General features: G+C 36.5%; 1 protein-coding gene and 1 pseudogene across 3 annotated transcripts; both read right to left on the bottom strand.

The window, feature by feature from the left end:
* Nucleotides 1-446: 446 nt before the first annotated feature.
* On the bottom strand, nucleotides 447-2,868 carry LOC18049425. Of its 3 annotated transcripts, XM_024188293.1 has the most exons (5): nucleotides 2,486-2,868; nucleotides 2,144-2,391; nucleotides 1,937-1,998; nucleotides 1,281-1,585; nucleotides 447-1,139 (listed from the first exon to the last, which is right to left on the bottom strand). In XM_024188293.1, exons 1-5 carry the CDS (start codon nucleotides 2,681-2,683, stop codon nucleotides 615-617), a joined length of 1,338 nt encoding a protein of 445 aa, XP_024044061.1. In that variant the 5' UTR covers nucleotides 2,684-2,868; the 3' UTR covers nucleotides 447-614. The 3 variants fall into 3 exon arrangements, with proteins under 3 accessions (XP_024044061.1, XP_006442915.1, XP_024044060.1); XM_006442852.2 differs by having other exon boundaries at nucleotides 447-1,585; XM_024188292.1 differs by having other exon boundaries at nucleotides 447-1,558.
* A 2,576-nt stretch (nucleotides 2,869-5,444) lies between these two features.
* LOC18049423 lies at nucleotides 5,445-12,467 on the bottom strand (annotated as a pseudogene).
* Nucleotides 12,468-15,200: the final 2,733 nt, after the last annotated feature.

Raw genomic sequence — 15,200 nt, 5'->3', positions numbered from 1 at the left:
GGAGGAAATTGAAGGGTCGTATCTGTAGAATGTTGGTGATAGATTAAGTTATTGGTCATGTTATATCCTATGCATCTAAGAAACTAATTTATGTAATCATAAGAAGCTAAGTAGTTTGAGCAAGCGATTGTTTTCTCTGTGAGACTCGCAATAATATTTTAATGCATTTTCAAATCATTTCTTGCATATCTTGAGGGGAACAAAAGGGTAAAAATTCTTTTTGGACAAGATAAATCAGGCGGGTTTCTCCATGCACGTAGCATATGTTTTTGTCAGAATACGCGATCTCCACTTCAAAATAGAAGAGAGATTTCAGATCAGGAGCAAAATGCCCTTCAAAATCTCAACTCTGTATTTGCAATGTGCAGAAAGCAAAAGGTGCAGTTATCATAATCATGTTTGCTCCTCCTCATTATCAAATTCTAGACACGTCTATGCTTCAGTTCTGATGACTGATGAGAAAGTGAAGATGAATTAATTGTTCCCACGCTTACAATTTTGATACTTCCCAACCAGTTTCCAAATTAACAGAGAAGTGATACGGAATGACATACATGTCATTGGCCATACAAGTTACACAGCTTCTTATGTGAATAAATGGAAATCCATACAGATTAAACTAACTCCTTCAATGCAAAAGGTGATGCAACAATGGGCAGTGTCCAAAGAGCAGCTGTAAGCCATATCATGGCTTTCTCAGGAAATCGTGTGCCCAAGATCGACAAAAAACCGCAAATTGTAAAAACACATCCCATCACTGTCATCACTCCAGAAGTTTTGCGCTTTCTCTGAAACCAATAAGCACCAAAGCTCAATAGCAATCCAGCAACACCAAAAATCCCCACAAATAGCAAGAGAATTTTCGCATTGGGTGTCAAAGAGGTCCCAGCATACCAAATTTGTAACGGAGCGATACACACCCCACAACTGAGGGGGAGGCATATCTGGGCCACACTTGAAGGATTGAGCTGTCTTTCAGCTGGAGGGGCTACTCCGCGCTCCAGATCAGATAATGATCTGTCTGGCGGTGGCTGCTCATCACCGTCTCTGTTCTGAAGCAGAGCAGAGGCCCCTACACTCTGATCTGAAGCAGATGGTGTATTATTCAATGCTGGTGAGGCCAGGTCGGATGAGCCTACCTCCATATCAGATAATGATCTGTCTGGCGGTGGCTGCTCATCACCGTTTCTGTTCTGAGGCAGAGCAGAGGCCCCTACACTCTGATCTGAAGCAGATGGTGTATTATTCAATGCTGGTGAGGCCAGGTCGGATGAGCCTACCGTGGCAAAAGACTCATGGCCTAGATAACAACCCTCAATTATATGGTCCTCGCCACCACCACCAGGAGAGCTCTGCTCTCCACTAGATGTCTGACTTCTAAAGGCAGTTGATCGAACACCTAGCCCATATTTATCCAGAAGTAATTCCAATTTCTTAGGTTTCTTGATCAACTTACTTGCCAAACCATAAAGAACCTGTGGAGAATCGGTTTTGAGTTTTGAAGTGATTGTCTCTTGGTTGAAACCTCGTATAGGTAAAGAACCCCACCGCTGCACAACTTTATGAACGAAATTGCACATAAATTCTGCCATTGATGGATAGAATCAGATGACATGAAACATAAGAAATTTACAGAAACTCACTGAAAACAACACGTACTCACAAGACACAAATAGATAAATCAAATCAAATCAAAATTCCGCCATAGGAACTCAAGACCCAGTGAGATAAAATAAAATTTCTAAGGAATTGCAGGACCAATGAAATTTACTGAACAATAATTCTACTTCATTCTCATTTTCAAAAGTTGGTTGTATCATCTTCATTTTCAAAAAATATAAAGTTTTTTTAATTTTGTAAATAATTTTCTTTATAATAATGTTGCATGCTCCAGGTATTAATCCAAAATATCTTCAAACGGGATACTGTTTCATACCTGATTCTGAGATATCCAGCGTGTGATCTGGCAAATAGGAATACATCATGTCGTTGATGGTCCTTGAAATTTTCACAAAAAATCTAATCTTCAGATGGTGGAGGATCGAAATACCTAATTTTCCGTGTATGTATCTATGTATGTGTGTGTGTATGTAATTTAAAAAAAAAAAATGAAAAATAGCAGAATAATCAAAGAGGTACTTACTTGAAGGTGGATGGATTTGAAGGCCACTCAGGTACATACTTATCAAGAGGATAGCAGTGAAGTCTGAGGTAATCTCTCCAATTGTGAACTTTCTCCTTGTTGACATTAAAACTCGTTGACAATCTCATTGTCTTTGATGGATCATCTGAGTGGAGCTTCAGCTTCTCCTCAACTGGCCGGTTAAAAAACTCTTTCACCACTTCTAAGACTCTTTCCACTGCTTCTAAAGGCAATTTGTGATTTATCACCTGTATATGCAACCAATATATGACTGATTAACTGGTTTGTACATCTATATAACAAACTCAAATGATTTAGGGCAAGGAAAGTTTGAACACAAACCTGGAAAAATCCATAATTCTTGCAAGCATAAGCAACTTGTTGCACAATTAAGCTTCTATCATCACAAGCCAAATCAATAACAGGAACGTTTTCGCATTCAGAAACTTCAGACAGATTTGGTCTCTCCGATTCTGGCCTTACGTAGCTCTCCGGCAAGTTAGTGTACCGGATTCCCGAGGACAGAACTTTGGTATCCATAATTTGATTTTATTAATAATCTATGTATGCATATAAATATATAATATAGTGATGATAAATTAAAGAGAGCCCGTCTGCCTGCTCACATATCATATACGCAAGAGGCCAATTTTAAGACATTGATGCCAAACCTAGGTCCAATCCAATAAGGTTTCGACATTTGTTGCACCCGCATCGGCAATAAACGTTGCTCTTTGATGAACTCCTTAGTATATAGTACCTTAAATAAATATATATAATAATTTTTTAACGAAAACATTACCATTTTAATAAAGTGAAAAGATCATTAAAATAAAAAAATATTTTAATATATTAACATATAAAAAGTAATTTTTAATATACTGAAATTTTTGTATTTTTATATATTAGTGGTCTCATAAAGTACACACATACAATATATACTTTCAGTTAGAAATTCTTAATCATATTAAAGTTATATAAGTTAAAATATATATATATATAGACCTCTATTTACTAAGGATTAAATACACTAAATTAAAATCTATATTTTTTGTATTTAACTTATTTTTTACTTTAAAATAATTAGGAATTCCTTATTATTATGTGTGTGGATTTAATCTATTGTGTGTCATCACGCAAGTTTGGTACCCAAAGGTCCCCAATGATGGATCGTCACACGCCAAATGTACATGTTACAAACTCAAGTTAAGGTGTTCATTGACTATTGACGATGAACCTAGGTACGGGTCATTTAAGTCGGTGAATTGGGGTTACATTTGTTTTAATTAATGATAAAATATACACACACACACATCATGGCTAAAGCTGAAATTTTTTAACATTATCCAATTACTTGACACGAACACGATTATATTTTATTATAAATTAATTTATAAATTCTTATTATCAAAAATTAAATATTAAACATAATTTTTTCTTTTTATTTTTTTCAAAGGGATGAATATATACACATTATTTTATTTATAAAATTTTATAATATTAAAAAATTATATATAATGTAAATTTTATTAAATATATAGATATTAAGTGGGTTATTCCTTTAAAAAAATAAGTTATTAAATAAGCCACTTATTTTTTTATCAAATTTAAATTGACCTAAATTTAACACAATACAAAATTTATACGATACCAACACGTTTCGATAACCCATTTTGTCGACTCTAACTATACATATAAATCCATATTTGTGTGTCTGTGACTGTGTGTTGGGGTATTCAAAAGTTAGGGGAAAAAAAAATACACCTACCAAAAAGAAAGGAAAAAACAAAACTACCGTGTGGGCCAGCCATGAAAAACATTTTGACAAACAATGCCCGACCGGTCAAGAAAAGGAAAACATCATTCCATACCCCTCAATAATTCCCCACAAATTATAATTTCTCATTTCCGTTTGTCTGCCCGAATCAAATTGGATCTTGAGATGAAGAAGAAGAATAGAAGATGAATTCAAGCAAAGGATTTCAGACCCAGTTATCAATTTTAATTTCGTTATGTTCCCTCTTCTTTTCTTTCATTCTTTTTCTTATTCCTAATCGATACGTCGATGAAAGTCTTGAGCCGACTTTGTATCACGCCCTTCTGTTCGCCGTCCTGCTCGCCTTCGCCGCAGCGTCTAGCACCCTGTTGATGGGAATCGGAAACCCTTCCCGGCACGCAACAACACAGACATGTTACTTCATAATTTCAGCGCTATCCCTAGCATCGGCCTTCTTATTACTGGCCTGTGCTTTGTTTCTTGAAATTTTCAGGCGGCTAGTTTCTCCAGGTTTCAAGTTGTGGCTGCTGAATCAGAGCAAAGCAGATACTGAGGTTGTTTGCAGCTATGTATTTCAGGTTTTCAGAAAAATTCTTCCTGCTTCTCAATCTAAAGAAAAATAAACGAAGACATTCCCGTATCTTATGTCAATTGCAAAATTAATTAGCTGTACTGTCTTTCTTTTTTATTTCTTTTGTTTTTACGATATTTGATAATGTGTGGACTCATATTTAATGATATTGCTATGGTATGACTTAAGACTTTATACTAGTTTTGAGATTTAAGTTCTCTGCTTCAAACAATTCCAAAATTACATTTCTTACAAGCGTGTGAAGTCAATTTGATGTAACTAGATTTCTGGGAAACACTGAGATTCAGACAATCAATTTGATGGCCATAATTGGTTAACTGAAACATCTGATGGCTGATTAAAACACTTATTGATGCTTAATATACTGTTCCAGAAGAGTTCCATGACCCAACCTTGTATAGAAGAATCATAATAAGTGCTTTACAATAAGCAACTTTTGGCGAGACATGGGGAATGGGACGGTATGAGTAATGTAGAAACTGGGCATCGCATCAGACACAGATCGTGAGATCTATCTGCGGAAATTGTGACCTGTTGAGAGGAAATTGTGTGTCTTTGTACTCGAGAAGAAAAATAGTAGTAGTAGTAGTAGTAGTAGTAGTTAAATCAATTACGGAGTTGTCCTGCTTGTGTACCATAAAAATTAGTAAAACAACAAACCATATTGTAATTGTTGTTGCATTATAATTGAACGAGAAAGTAGCAAATGAGGAGATTTGTACATTAGATAACTTTTCGAGCTATGAGCAAGTACCTTATATTTTCACTAAACAACTCACAAGATGAGATCTTCTAGATGGTGCATCCATGTTAAAGAAAATGGTTATTTGGACAAAATCCAAGTTGGCAGAGGGATCCAGAAGTTCTGTTGTGCAGAGAATAAAATAATCACATTCTACAAGTCTTAGCATTCAGTGATATCTTAATCCTTACACGTATTAGCGTGCGTTTACTTGAAGCTATACAATTATTTCTGCACGTTACTTTAAGCCATTCTACTTCATGCGTGCATTTTGAATTTGATTCCAACATTTCTTTCAAGATATGTGATTTATATCCTGTGTCCTTGAACTTGAGAGACATGAAATATTCAGGCATTGAATATGAAGGGCAGTATGCTTTTGAATGTTGGTGATTTATAGATCAAGCTAAAATTCCATCCGATAATATGTTTTACAGCTTTGTTGTTGGTCTCAGTTATTTGCTCTTCTTCGCAGAGTTATGATACAATGATTGTAAGAAGCTAAGCAGTTTGAACAAGAGACTATTTCCTCTGTTATGTAAGGGAGTAAAATGGGTACAATACGAAAAGTTCGCTCCAAGTAGATGAGAGATTTAAGATAAGTGGCAAAATTTCCTTCAGAATATCAAACTCCGTGTTGCATCAACTTTCCTCTTCACTTGTATATCCTGATTACAATGAGCAGAAAGCAATCTCCTATTGCGAGTTTTGTGTGGTTAGAACAATAGATCACTTGTTATGCCTCTGCCTGACTCACTGGATTCCTGTAGCGTAATTGAGATTTGCCCAAATTATTTGTTGATCACAGAGGGTGCGTGATCCATGATGATTCAGTTGTCAATGCTTTTGCAGAACATTGACTACCACGAATTGACAACAATGTTTCAAAAAGACAATGATTGTGAACCAATGTGATGAGGTTACTCAAGGTTTACTCTCTGTGATACCGCAACGGTTTACTGTAGGTCACTTCCTCTTCCACTTGTTTTGAGTTTTTTGAGATATATGCAAGGCCTGTGACCCTGATCCACCAATGAGTACTTGAACGGAGTTGTCAAGATATATTTGGTGAAGAGTTCATGATGCAACTTCGAATAGGAAAGTATGCAACCTTATCAATGAAAAATCGGTTAGTAGGATTTACTAATGCAGGCCGGGCATTGGACTAAAGCTTTAGCTGAAGCGGCTGATACTTGGTTGAGCTGACGACGAGAAAGAGGCTATGTTGTATAAGCATGCCCAAAGTCAAATTTAATTATAACCAATGTAATGACTTAGGAATCACCAATGGGTTGAATTTCCTTGGTCTCCTCTCAATTGGCTGTCAAAAAAAAAAAAATAATAGTCAAGTTATTACGAATGACCACAAAAAGTTACACCGACCAGCATTTTGGGGCAGAGGAAGGAACCATGATTACAAAGAATTACATGTCTCACATCACCAATTACCTTATAGAGTGAATCCTTGTTAACAGGAATAGAAAAATTATGTTCTCTCCTCAACTCTGCTACAGTTTTCATTCCTTGCCAAGTCTTATCACGAGGCTGCAAGGCTGTGATCAAAGGGTTGTAAAAGCAAGGAATTTCAACATCAGCCCATCCACACATAAAAACCATGTCGCTCATCAGAATTCTGTCCTCAAAGGTGCATCTGGCAATCCCTTCTCTGGGTTGCCCTCCCTTTCTTTTGGGTTGGTTACCAATCTCTTCTTTAGCAGCCTGACAAGGTAATAAAATTACTAGGATCAGCCTTCACTTGCCTAAAAAAAAATATTAACTAGTCAACACTGTCAATTATAATCAAGGATTCTGATCATTCACTGAGAATAATTATGAAATTTAATGGAAAAAATAAATTTGGAGAAGAAAAACAGACGTTCTGCATTTTATTATGTACAGACAGTATATTCAATGACAAAAAACCAAAAAACACAATAACCAGAAAACTGACATAAACTTCCTCATTCAATGCTTACCTTTTTCACCTGCCCACGGATTCCACTGACGGTACGAACCGCTTTACCTTCACATTGAGCCACTTCAAGATCTGACGTAAACATATCTTTGATAAGTGCAGTTTTCTTGAATATCTTGCAGGGATAACCAACCAGTTTGATTTTCTTCTTTATCTTTGCTTCTGGTTGAACTCAAGCACGACTGCCGTTGCTGTAATCCTAAATGAAGCCTAGCAAATCAAATGAAAGAAGTTTAGGTGATTTGTAAAAAAATTAAAATTAACCCCAAAAAAAAAAAAGATAAACAACTCAATCATGAAGAAGCATGGAAACATACTCTTAACATGAAAGCCATGGAAGTTTTCCCTTTTATAGATAAAAAAAACTTCTATATAGACAGGTTATAGCAACAAGAGAATGCCAACCTGTTTGTTGGATAAATTCTGGACAGCAACTACCCAGTTTGAGGAGGGGCAAGAGGACCCCAGAACGTGGCAAGGCAATTCATGTGTTCTGGAGTGTATTTCAGCATGCGATACCGCCCATTACGGTCCTCTATGGAATAGACAGGGGTAGTTTGGAAACGCCTCCATCCAATAGAAACAATAATGGGATCTCTGGTCTTGAGTACCTTCTTGTGCCATCTGTGTCGCTTTAACCTAGCCTGGAAGAAAAGCAATGAAACATCTTATGACTTGGAGATTGTGAAACAAGACAAAATATTATCTATGTAAATCTGGTTATTCTACCAAATTTAATCCAATGACTTTAGCAGTGAACTTGTAGGCCATTATTTTTAATATATTTTTAAGGATTAAATCTTATTGACCAGAGAAGAACCCCAAATATAGAGTGCACCAGCAGTTCACTCATTAGGATGATACAGATGAAACTACAACAGTTTCAAGTCTCTAAGAATGAAACAAGAAGATATATTCTAAAATTATTTAGTGAACAGAAGCCACAAAGATGCCAAAAATGAACTTTGTCCCATAAACATTCGGATTCAGGCATAAGGGTATCTAGACTCAACCCAAAAAAAAAAAAAGAGTTTTAGTTAATAATGCCCGTTTTCGTTAATAATGCCCATTTTCGTTTCCAGGATTACTGAGTCTGTCGTTCGACTTTAGCAGCCAGTGAGTACTAATATACCTAAATATATAATATACAATAAAAAATTCACAAGTTTTGAGTGGTAATTTAGAAAAACAAAAAATGAAGACACCCTAAATTAAGAGAAAATTGAGAAAATATACTTCACCACAGCACATTAATAGGTTATTTTTACCTGCATATATCCAACATTTTCCTCACAAAGACTGTTGATGATATGATGATGATATGAACACGTCACAGCTGCGAGCGTTATTCGCAAAAGGCGGATGAACGGCAGCCAAAACTAAGATCGCGATGGACAAACGGATGCCAAACGGAGGCTGATGATGATGATGAGCGGGAACACAGCGATGCAAAGTGATGACGAGTGACGATGATGATTTGATGAAGAGAAGAACTAAAGAGAGACAAAAAGGATGATTTGATGAAGAGAAGAGAAGAGAAGATAAGAGAAAAGGTGAAGAGATTGGACAAGAATAAATTGGGCGGCTGTGAAGTGAAAGTGTGAACTAGGGCATTGACTTTTTCCCCCCTTTTATCTTAAAAAAATAATTTAAATATAATGCGAAAATAAGGACATCCGAGTCTGGGTTCCGCATATGCGGGTTTGTGCGAATCCGGACTAGACCTAGAAACGTCCGAGTTGGTAAAATTGCATCCGGATCTCAATTTATTTTTAATTCGGTACAGGTTCAATCCGGCCCGGATCATTCTGGTTCCGCGTCCGGGTCGGGTCCGTATTAAATTATATCTATACTTATTAAGAAATTTTAATCTCACCCAAGATCTTGCAAGTAACTGTATCAGACAAATAATAAACAGAAAATAGGTGAAAAATAAAATCAATCACACAACACAAGAATTTATAGGGAAAACTCCTATACTAGAGAAAATCCATAGCCGCCAAGGACAATGAGAGAAAAAGCTATTATGTAAAAATTTATTACAATCACTCTAATACTTTTCTTATACTAAAAACCCTAATAACATACAATCTCTTAGGAGTCTTACGTCTCTTTCATATTAGAAATTGTTTACTTGTGAAGAACTGATTGTTGTGTTTATAAACAAATGAACTCAACCTCATACATAGTGATTTTATTTCTTGTAAGAGAAATATCCCTTCTCTTATACTAGTTGTACTCCTCTTTCAATAAATCAAGTTCTAAAGGAAAAATTACTTATTCATTAAATAAAAATCCTACTAAAGAAGAAAATATTGTAAGAAATTCTTATTTTGAAATAAAATATATTTCCTAATACATGTAATCCATGCAAATTTTAAAAATTTAATTCGCAGGAACATAAATGATTCAGGAAATCAATTTGAAGGGCAATAGTCTTACAATTTATTATATAGTTGCTAATACAGTTTTTGGATTCAAAATTGGGAGAAGATTTCAGTTAAACAGCAAACTTTCCTTCCAAATAATTTGAAAAAAGGGGAAAAAAAATACTAGTTACTAATTTCTGATTTATCATGATCCAACCTGTAAAGTTGACCCAACGGATACCTAATGGTATAACTAAAAATTGCACATAAGTATTATGTATCTAATCAACTATGGACTTAATTTGTCATGATTCAACTCCACATTGACCACTCTCATATGACATAATAAATTCTTAGTGCTATTTGAAAATTTAGAACCAGGAATGGCGGAGAGCAGCACATATATCACCACTAGTTCTGACATAATCATCAGTAGCTTCTATTCGTCAAGTAAATACGTACAATAAATCATCATGCAATGGCCAAGATCTAGTTCATCGGTAAGCATACACATCAGATAAGCAATAACATGTGAAATTCATCATCAGTTTTGCAAGTCCAGATAACAACTTACTAAATAATAACTTTTCACAATAAGCAACTTCCATAGAAAATTTTCAGCAACATGAAGAAACCATTGGAGTTGAAACACAACACATAAGAGCGGAAGAATGTCAAGGGCATGCTACTGCTCATGAGCTAAGTCGTGTTTGTTTCACTAAGGTTATGCCATGCCACCAACAACAAGAGCATGCTAGCATTGGCTGATAAGATCTGGCTATTGCTAAAAGCGTATTGCTTGGAACAATGCTATTGGTTGCTCAATTCCTTTAGCAGGCAATTTGCTAGAGCAGATTACAAAGAATTATGGGCCCAAATAATGTCAACGTAGAAATTCCTCATGGATTTATTCTTATGTAATTTCTGAATGATCGAGAGATTCCTTTGGACTTTTACAACCCCGGATCATCTTCTTTGAAAGCTATCTTTAGCTCTAAAATGACTATAACTAACACAAGGAAGATTATTATTGTAGAAATTTTTGAATAGAGATAACTCGGAGATTGACTTGCTGTATAACGAGTAATGACCAAGGGCAATGATATCAGTAGCATGTTGATTCAAATTAGATAAATTTAATAAATGGATCCTTCTCTAGATATCAACATTGCGATGAAGAGCATAGTACGAAATCAGAAACTTCTATGATGAATGATAAAGAAATATACTTTTACTTTTTTTTATTTTTTCAGTTTTTTGGTGTAATTTACTTTTATTTAATTTAAAGAGTCCATTTGATAACCACCGGCGGCCCAAATAGACGAATCTGTTGGCCTGGGCTGAGTCCAATATCTTCGGTTCGACACGTGTAAAGACTCATTTTACCTTTCCTTTTGGTCTCCCCTCTCTCCAATTTTATCTTGACCTATCTTGACCATACAAGACCTGCAAATGGATCCGGAGAAGCAGAAGATCGAATCAGAAACTCGTACCCACGATAATTCCTACAGCAAAATTTCTTCCTCAAGCCCAAAAAAATCCCAGACCCAGTTGTTAATTTTCATTTTCTATGCCTCCTTGGCAATCGCTTTACTCATCTTGCTTCTTCCTCGTCAAAACGTCAATGGATGTCCAGTGCCGGCTTTCCTATTTGCATCACGCCCATCTCTGTTTCACGCCCTGGTGTTCTCCGTCATGCTCTCCTTCGCCGCAGCATCTAGCGGGTTGTTGATCGGAATCAATTCCCAGAGGCAGCATGCAACAGTTCAGAAATGTTATTTCGTAATTTCGGTGGTTTCCCTAGCATCAGCTTTGTCAATCCTGGCGTGCGCCTCGTTCCTTGAAATTTTCAAGCTGGTTTGTTCAGGGATCAAACTGTGACTGCTCAGTGAGGACTGAGCTGACTCTGTCATTGTTTACAGATTTGGAAAGATTGGCTCTGCTTATTAACAACTCTCTGAAGGTACTTGAAGGCAAGCTGCTTTGCCAGAAATAATAGACAAAGTTTCTAACTTTTTGAGTTCCAAAATTAACTAGCTGTGTTAGATTTGTAATATTGTATAAATGCTGACCAGAGTTAAGTAGATCGGTAGTAATTCATGTATATTGTATGTAGACCTTCTATCAAATGTATATGGTGCTTGAAACAATCTTTGGTCTTGTTGGAACTTTTGAGTCAGGTGGTTATCTAATTAACGTAGTTAGTTCTGCACCTCACTTGAATCTATTTTATTGTTTCCTCTCATCCATGCATGTTCTGGGTTTAATACCATTGCTAAGTTTGTTCTGCAGTCTGCACAGGATACATGTCAAATTCCTTTTTTTCATTAGCTCCAAGGGGAATCTTCATCAGAGCTAGTCCCTTAGATTTCATGGTAGGAGATGAAGCTCCATGGCTATGGAGAAATTTGTAGATCAATTGCCCTAGATAGAAAACTATATATAGGGTCTCTACAAGTCTTTATACTCTATGATTTCATTCACCCCAGGCCATGAGATGTTGATGAGTCTGCAAGTTTTGGAATAATACCTGACATGATGGTTTTTGAAAGCCTATATCTAAGCCTTCCACAATTAGGTTTAAGGCTTTACTTTAACCATCCCCTTAGGACCAAGCCAGGGTTTCCTTTTCATCCTCTTATGACTTAAAGACTTTGAACTGATTTTGTGATGTAAGTTCTCAGCATAGTATGAGATTGAGACAGAGGCCCAAGGCCATGGAGAAAGATCATAGATCAGTCGCTCTACATAGACTACATATATAGAGGGTCTCTACCATTGTATATATGTTCTTTGATTTTGTTCCACCCACCCTCAATATCACCACTGCCATTGTCTGCAAGCTCTGGACTCGTGTTGCCCAATCCATCTTCTTTTGAAATCCTGTTCTATGGCTTCTACCACTAGGCTTTAGGCTTTACTTTCCTCTCTGCCATTCTGTTGCAGATCTTGACTTAAAAATAATGTTGTTACTGAACATTTGAATGAAGTGGTTATATAATTAGACAATTAGTTCTGCATGTTACTTGAAGCTATTCTACTTATTCGGGTATGAATGTCTGGGTTTTCAATTTGATTCCAACATTTCTTTCAAGATATCTGATGTATATCCTGTGTCCTATAACTTGAGAGACATGAAAGATTCAGGCATTGAATATGAAGGGCAGTATGCTTTAGAATGTTGGTGATTTATAGACCAAGCTAAAATTCCATCTGATAATATGTTTTACAGCTTTATTGTTGGTCTCAATTATTTGCTCTTCTTCATAGATTTATGATACAATGATCGTAAGAAGCTAAGTATTTTAAACAAGAGACTATTTCTGTTATGTAAGGGAGCAAAATGGGTATAATACAAAAAGTTCTGTCCAAGCGGATGAGAGATTTAAGATAAGTGGCAAAATTTCCTCTAGAATGTCAAACTCCTCGCTGCATCAACTTTTCACTTCACTAGTATATCCTGATTACAATGAGCAGAAAACAATCTTTGCGAGTTTTTGTGTGGTTAGGAAACCTGTAATGTAACATGATGATTCAGTTGTTAATGCTTTCGCAGAACATTGACTACCACGAATTGACAACAATGTCGCAAAAAGACAATGATTGTGAAACAATGCGATGAGGTTACTCAAGGCTTACTCTCTGTGACAGCATATTTTGCACACAGTTTACTGTAGGTCACTTCCTCTTCCAGTGGTTGAGTTTTTGAGAAATGCAAGGCCTGTGACCCTGATTCACCAATGAGTACAGAGTACTTGAGCGGAGTTGTCGAGATATATCTGATGAAGAGTTCATGGTGCAACTTCGTATAGGAAAGTACGCAACCTTATCAATGAACTCAAATCGGTTAGTAGGATTCACTAATGCAGGGCGGGCATTGGACTAAAGCTTTTGCTCAAGTGGCTGATACTTCATTGAGCTAATGACAGGAAAGAGGCTATGTTGTATAAGCATGCCCAAATTGCTTGATGGGAAGTGTTGAAGAATTTGGTTACTCGGACACAGAACGTGATGCCAAGCAAATGCTGGTGACTTAGCAGAGCCAGATCGTGTTCATCATTTTACACACTGTTGTGATCGTAAGAAGGCATATCACAAAATCTCATAAACTTGAGACTTGATGGCATATTTTTCAAAACAATTTATTGCATACTCGAAGGAATTAGATGGATAAATTTAGTAGATGAAAGTAATTTTAAAATTTTAAAAATACAAATCACTCCAAATTGGGGAAAGGTACCTTGGTATACAGCAAAATTTCGTTTTAAAACTCAACTCAATAGCATCAACTTTCCTCTTCAACTATCATCCTGATTCCTGATTACAAAGTAGAAATAAAATCGTTACGCTGACCCGAGGGGTTTCTAGCAGGGCCAAGCACAGCGCTGTCCCCGTGCCCCTTCTTTTTGGGCCATGCCGGATCTTAACTTCTGCTTCTTGTGACGGGGACCCAGATGGGCCGCACGACCTGTTTGACACGTTTATTGCATTCTTATTACCTTTCCCAAGCTAATCTAGAAGACCAGCAAAGTTCGCCATACCCATAATTTGACCTTTCTGCAGAGCTAAAATGTGTAAGAAGATGGAGTGAAGAACTCATACGAATGATTCTTATTGCAAAATTCTCCACCTTTTTGGATTCCAAAAATAAATTAACTAGTTGTGTTAGATTAGTAATATTGTATTGTTCTTTTTTCCGCTGATGTAGTGACCAGAGTCAAGTAGATATGGATAATAAATCATGTATATTGTATCTTAGACCTTTAAGTACTTGGCTTTGGATTTGGAATCCAATTTTTGTGGTACTTTTAAGCAATTTTTGGTCCCGCCTCTACTCTTGAGTCAGGTGGTTGATTTTCAAAATGCAGGTTTCTTCAGGCTGGGGCAACTGAATGAACACAAAAGCCGATCCCTTCTTTGTCTGGAGACAAGTATTTATCTAGAAATATCTGCCTTCCTGCTTCTGAATAACATTCTGAAGTTAGTGAAAGCCATTTTGCAGATGCAAAACAGTAATAAACAAAACTCCTTTTTGAGATCCAGAAGAATTAGCTGTACTATCTCCTTTCTTTGTTAAGATGGTTGCATTACCGCGCAGTTAAGACTTGATCCTTACGGTTGAAAATTTAAACCTTCCAGTGAAGCGGGTATCCAAATACTTACACATCGTTTGAATGCGTTCTACTTTCATGTAACACATGCATATGTATGTGGCATCGTAGAAACTTTATAATGCACGTTGAGAAACATAAAAGATAGAGCCATTCACGTAATAAATTTGAAGGGCGGTATGCAGTATGCATATGCTGTTGCCGATAGATCAAGCTGGAAGTCCATATGATACTGCCCTTGTTTTTCATTGCACCTGAGAGGCGTGCGGCTAAGCAGTTTAAACAAAGTGAAAACATTCTCTCTATTTACTATTTACAGTACCCTGATTACTACGTGCAGAATATAATCTACTTAAAACGTCAGCCCTTTTTTAACATACTGGTTAGTTTCACTCGAATAATTCAAGCTTCCACGATGCTTGCAATTTTCCTTCTTCTTGTTTTGGGGTGGGCCGGGGGTTTTCGGGGGGATAGCTAAAAAGGTTTTACGG

This window comes from Citrus clementina, unplaced genomic scaffold (assembly GCF_000493195.1).
Source record: "Citrus clementina cultivar Clemenules unplaced genomic scaffold, Citrus_clementina_v1.0 scaffold_3, whole genome shotgun sequence".
Lineage (NCBI taxonomy): Eukaryota > Viridiplantae > Streptophyta > Magnoliopsida > Sapindales > Rutaceae > Citrus > Citrus x clementina.
The sequence above is the reverse complement of the archived record's forward strand: the minus strand, read 5'-3'. Positions and strand labels throughout refer to the sequence as shown.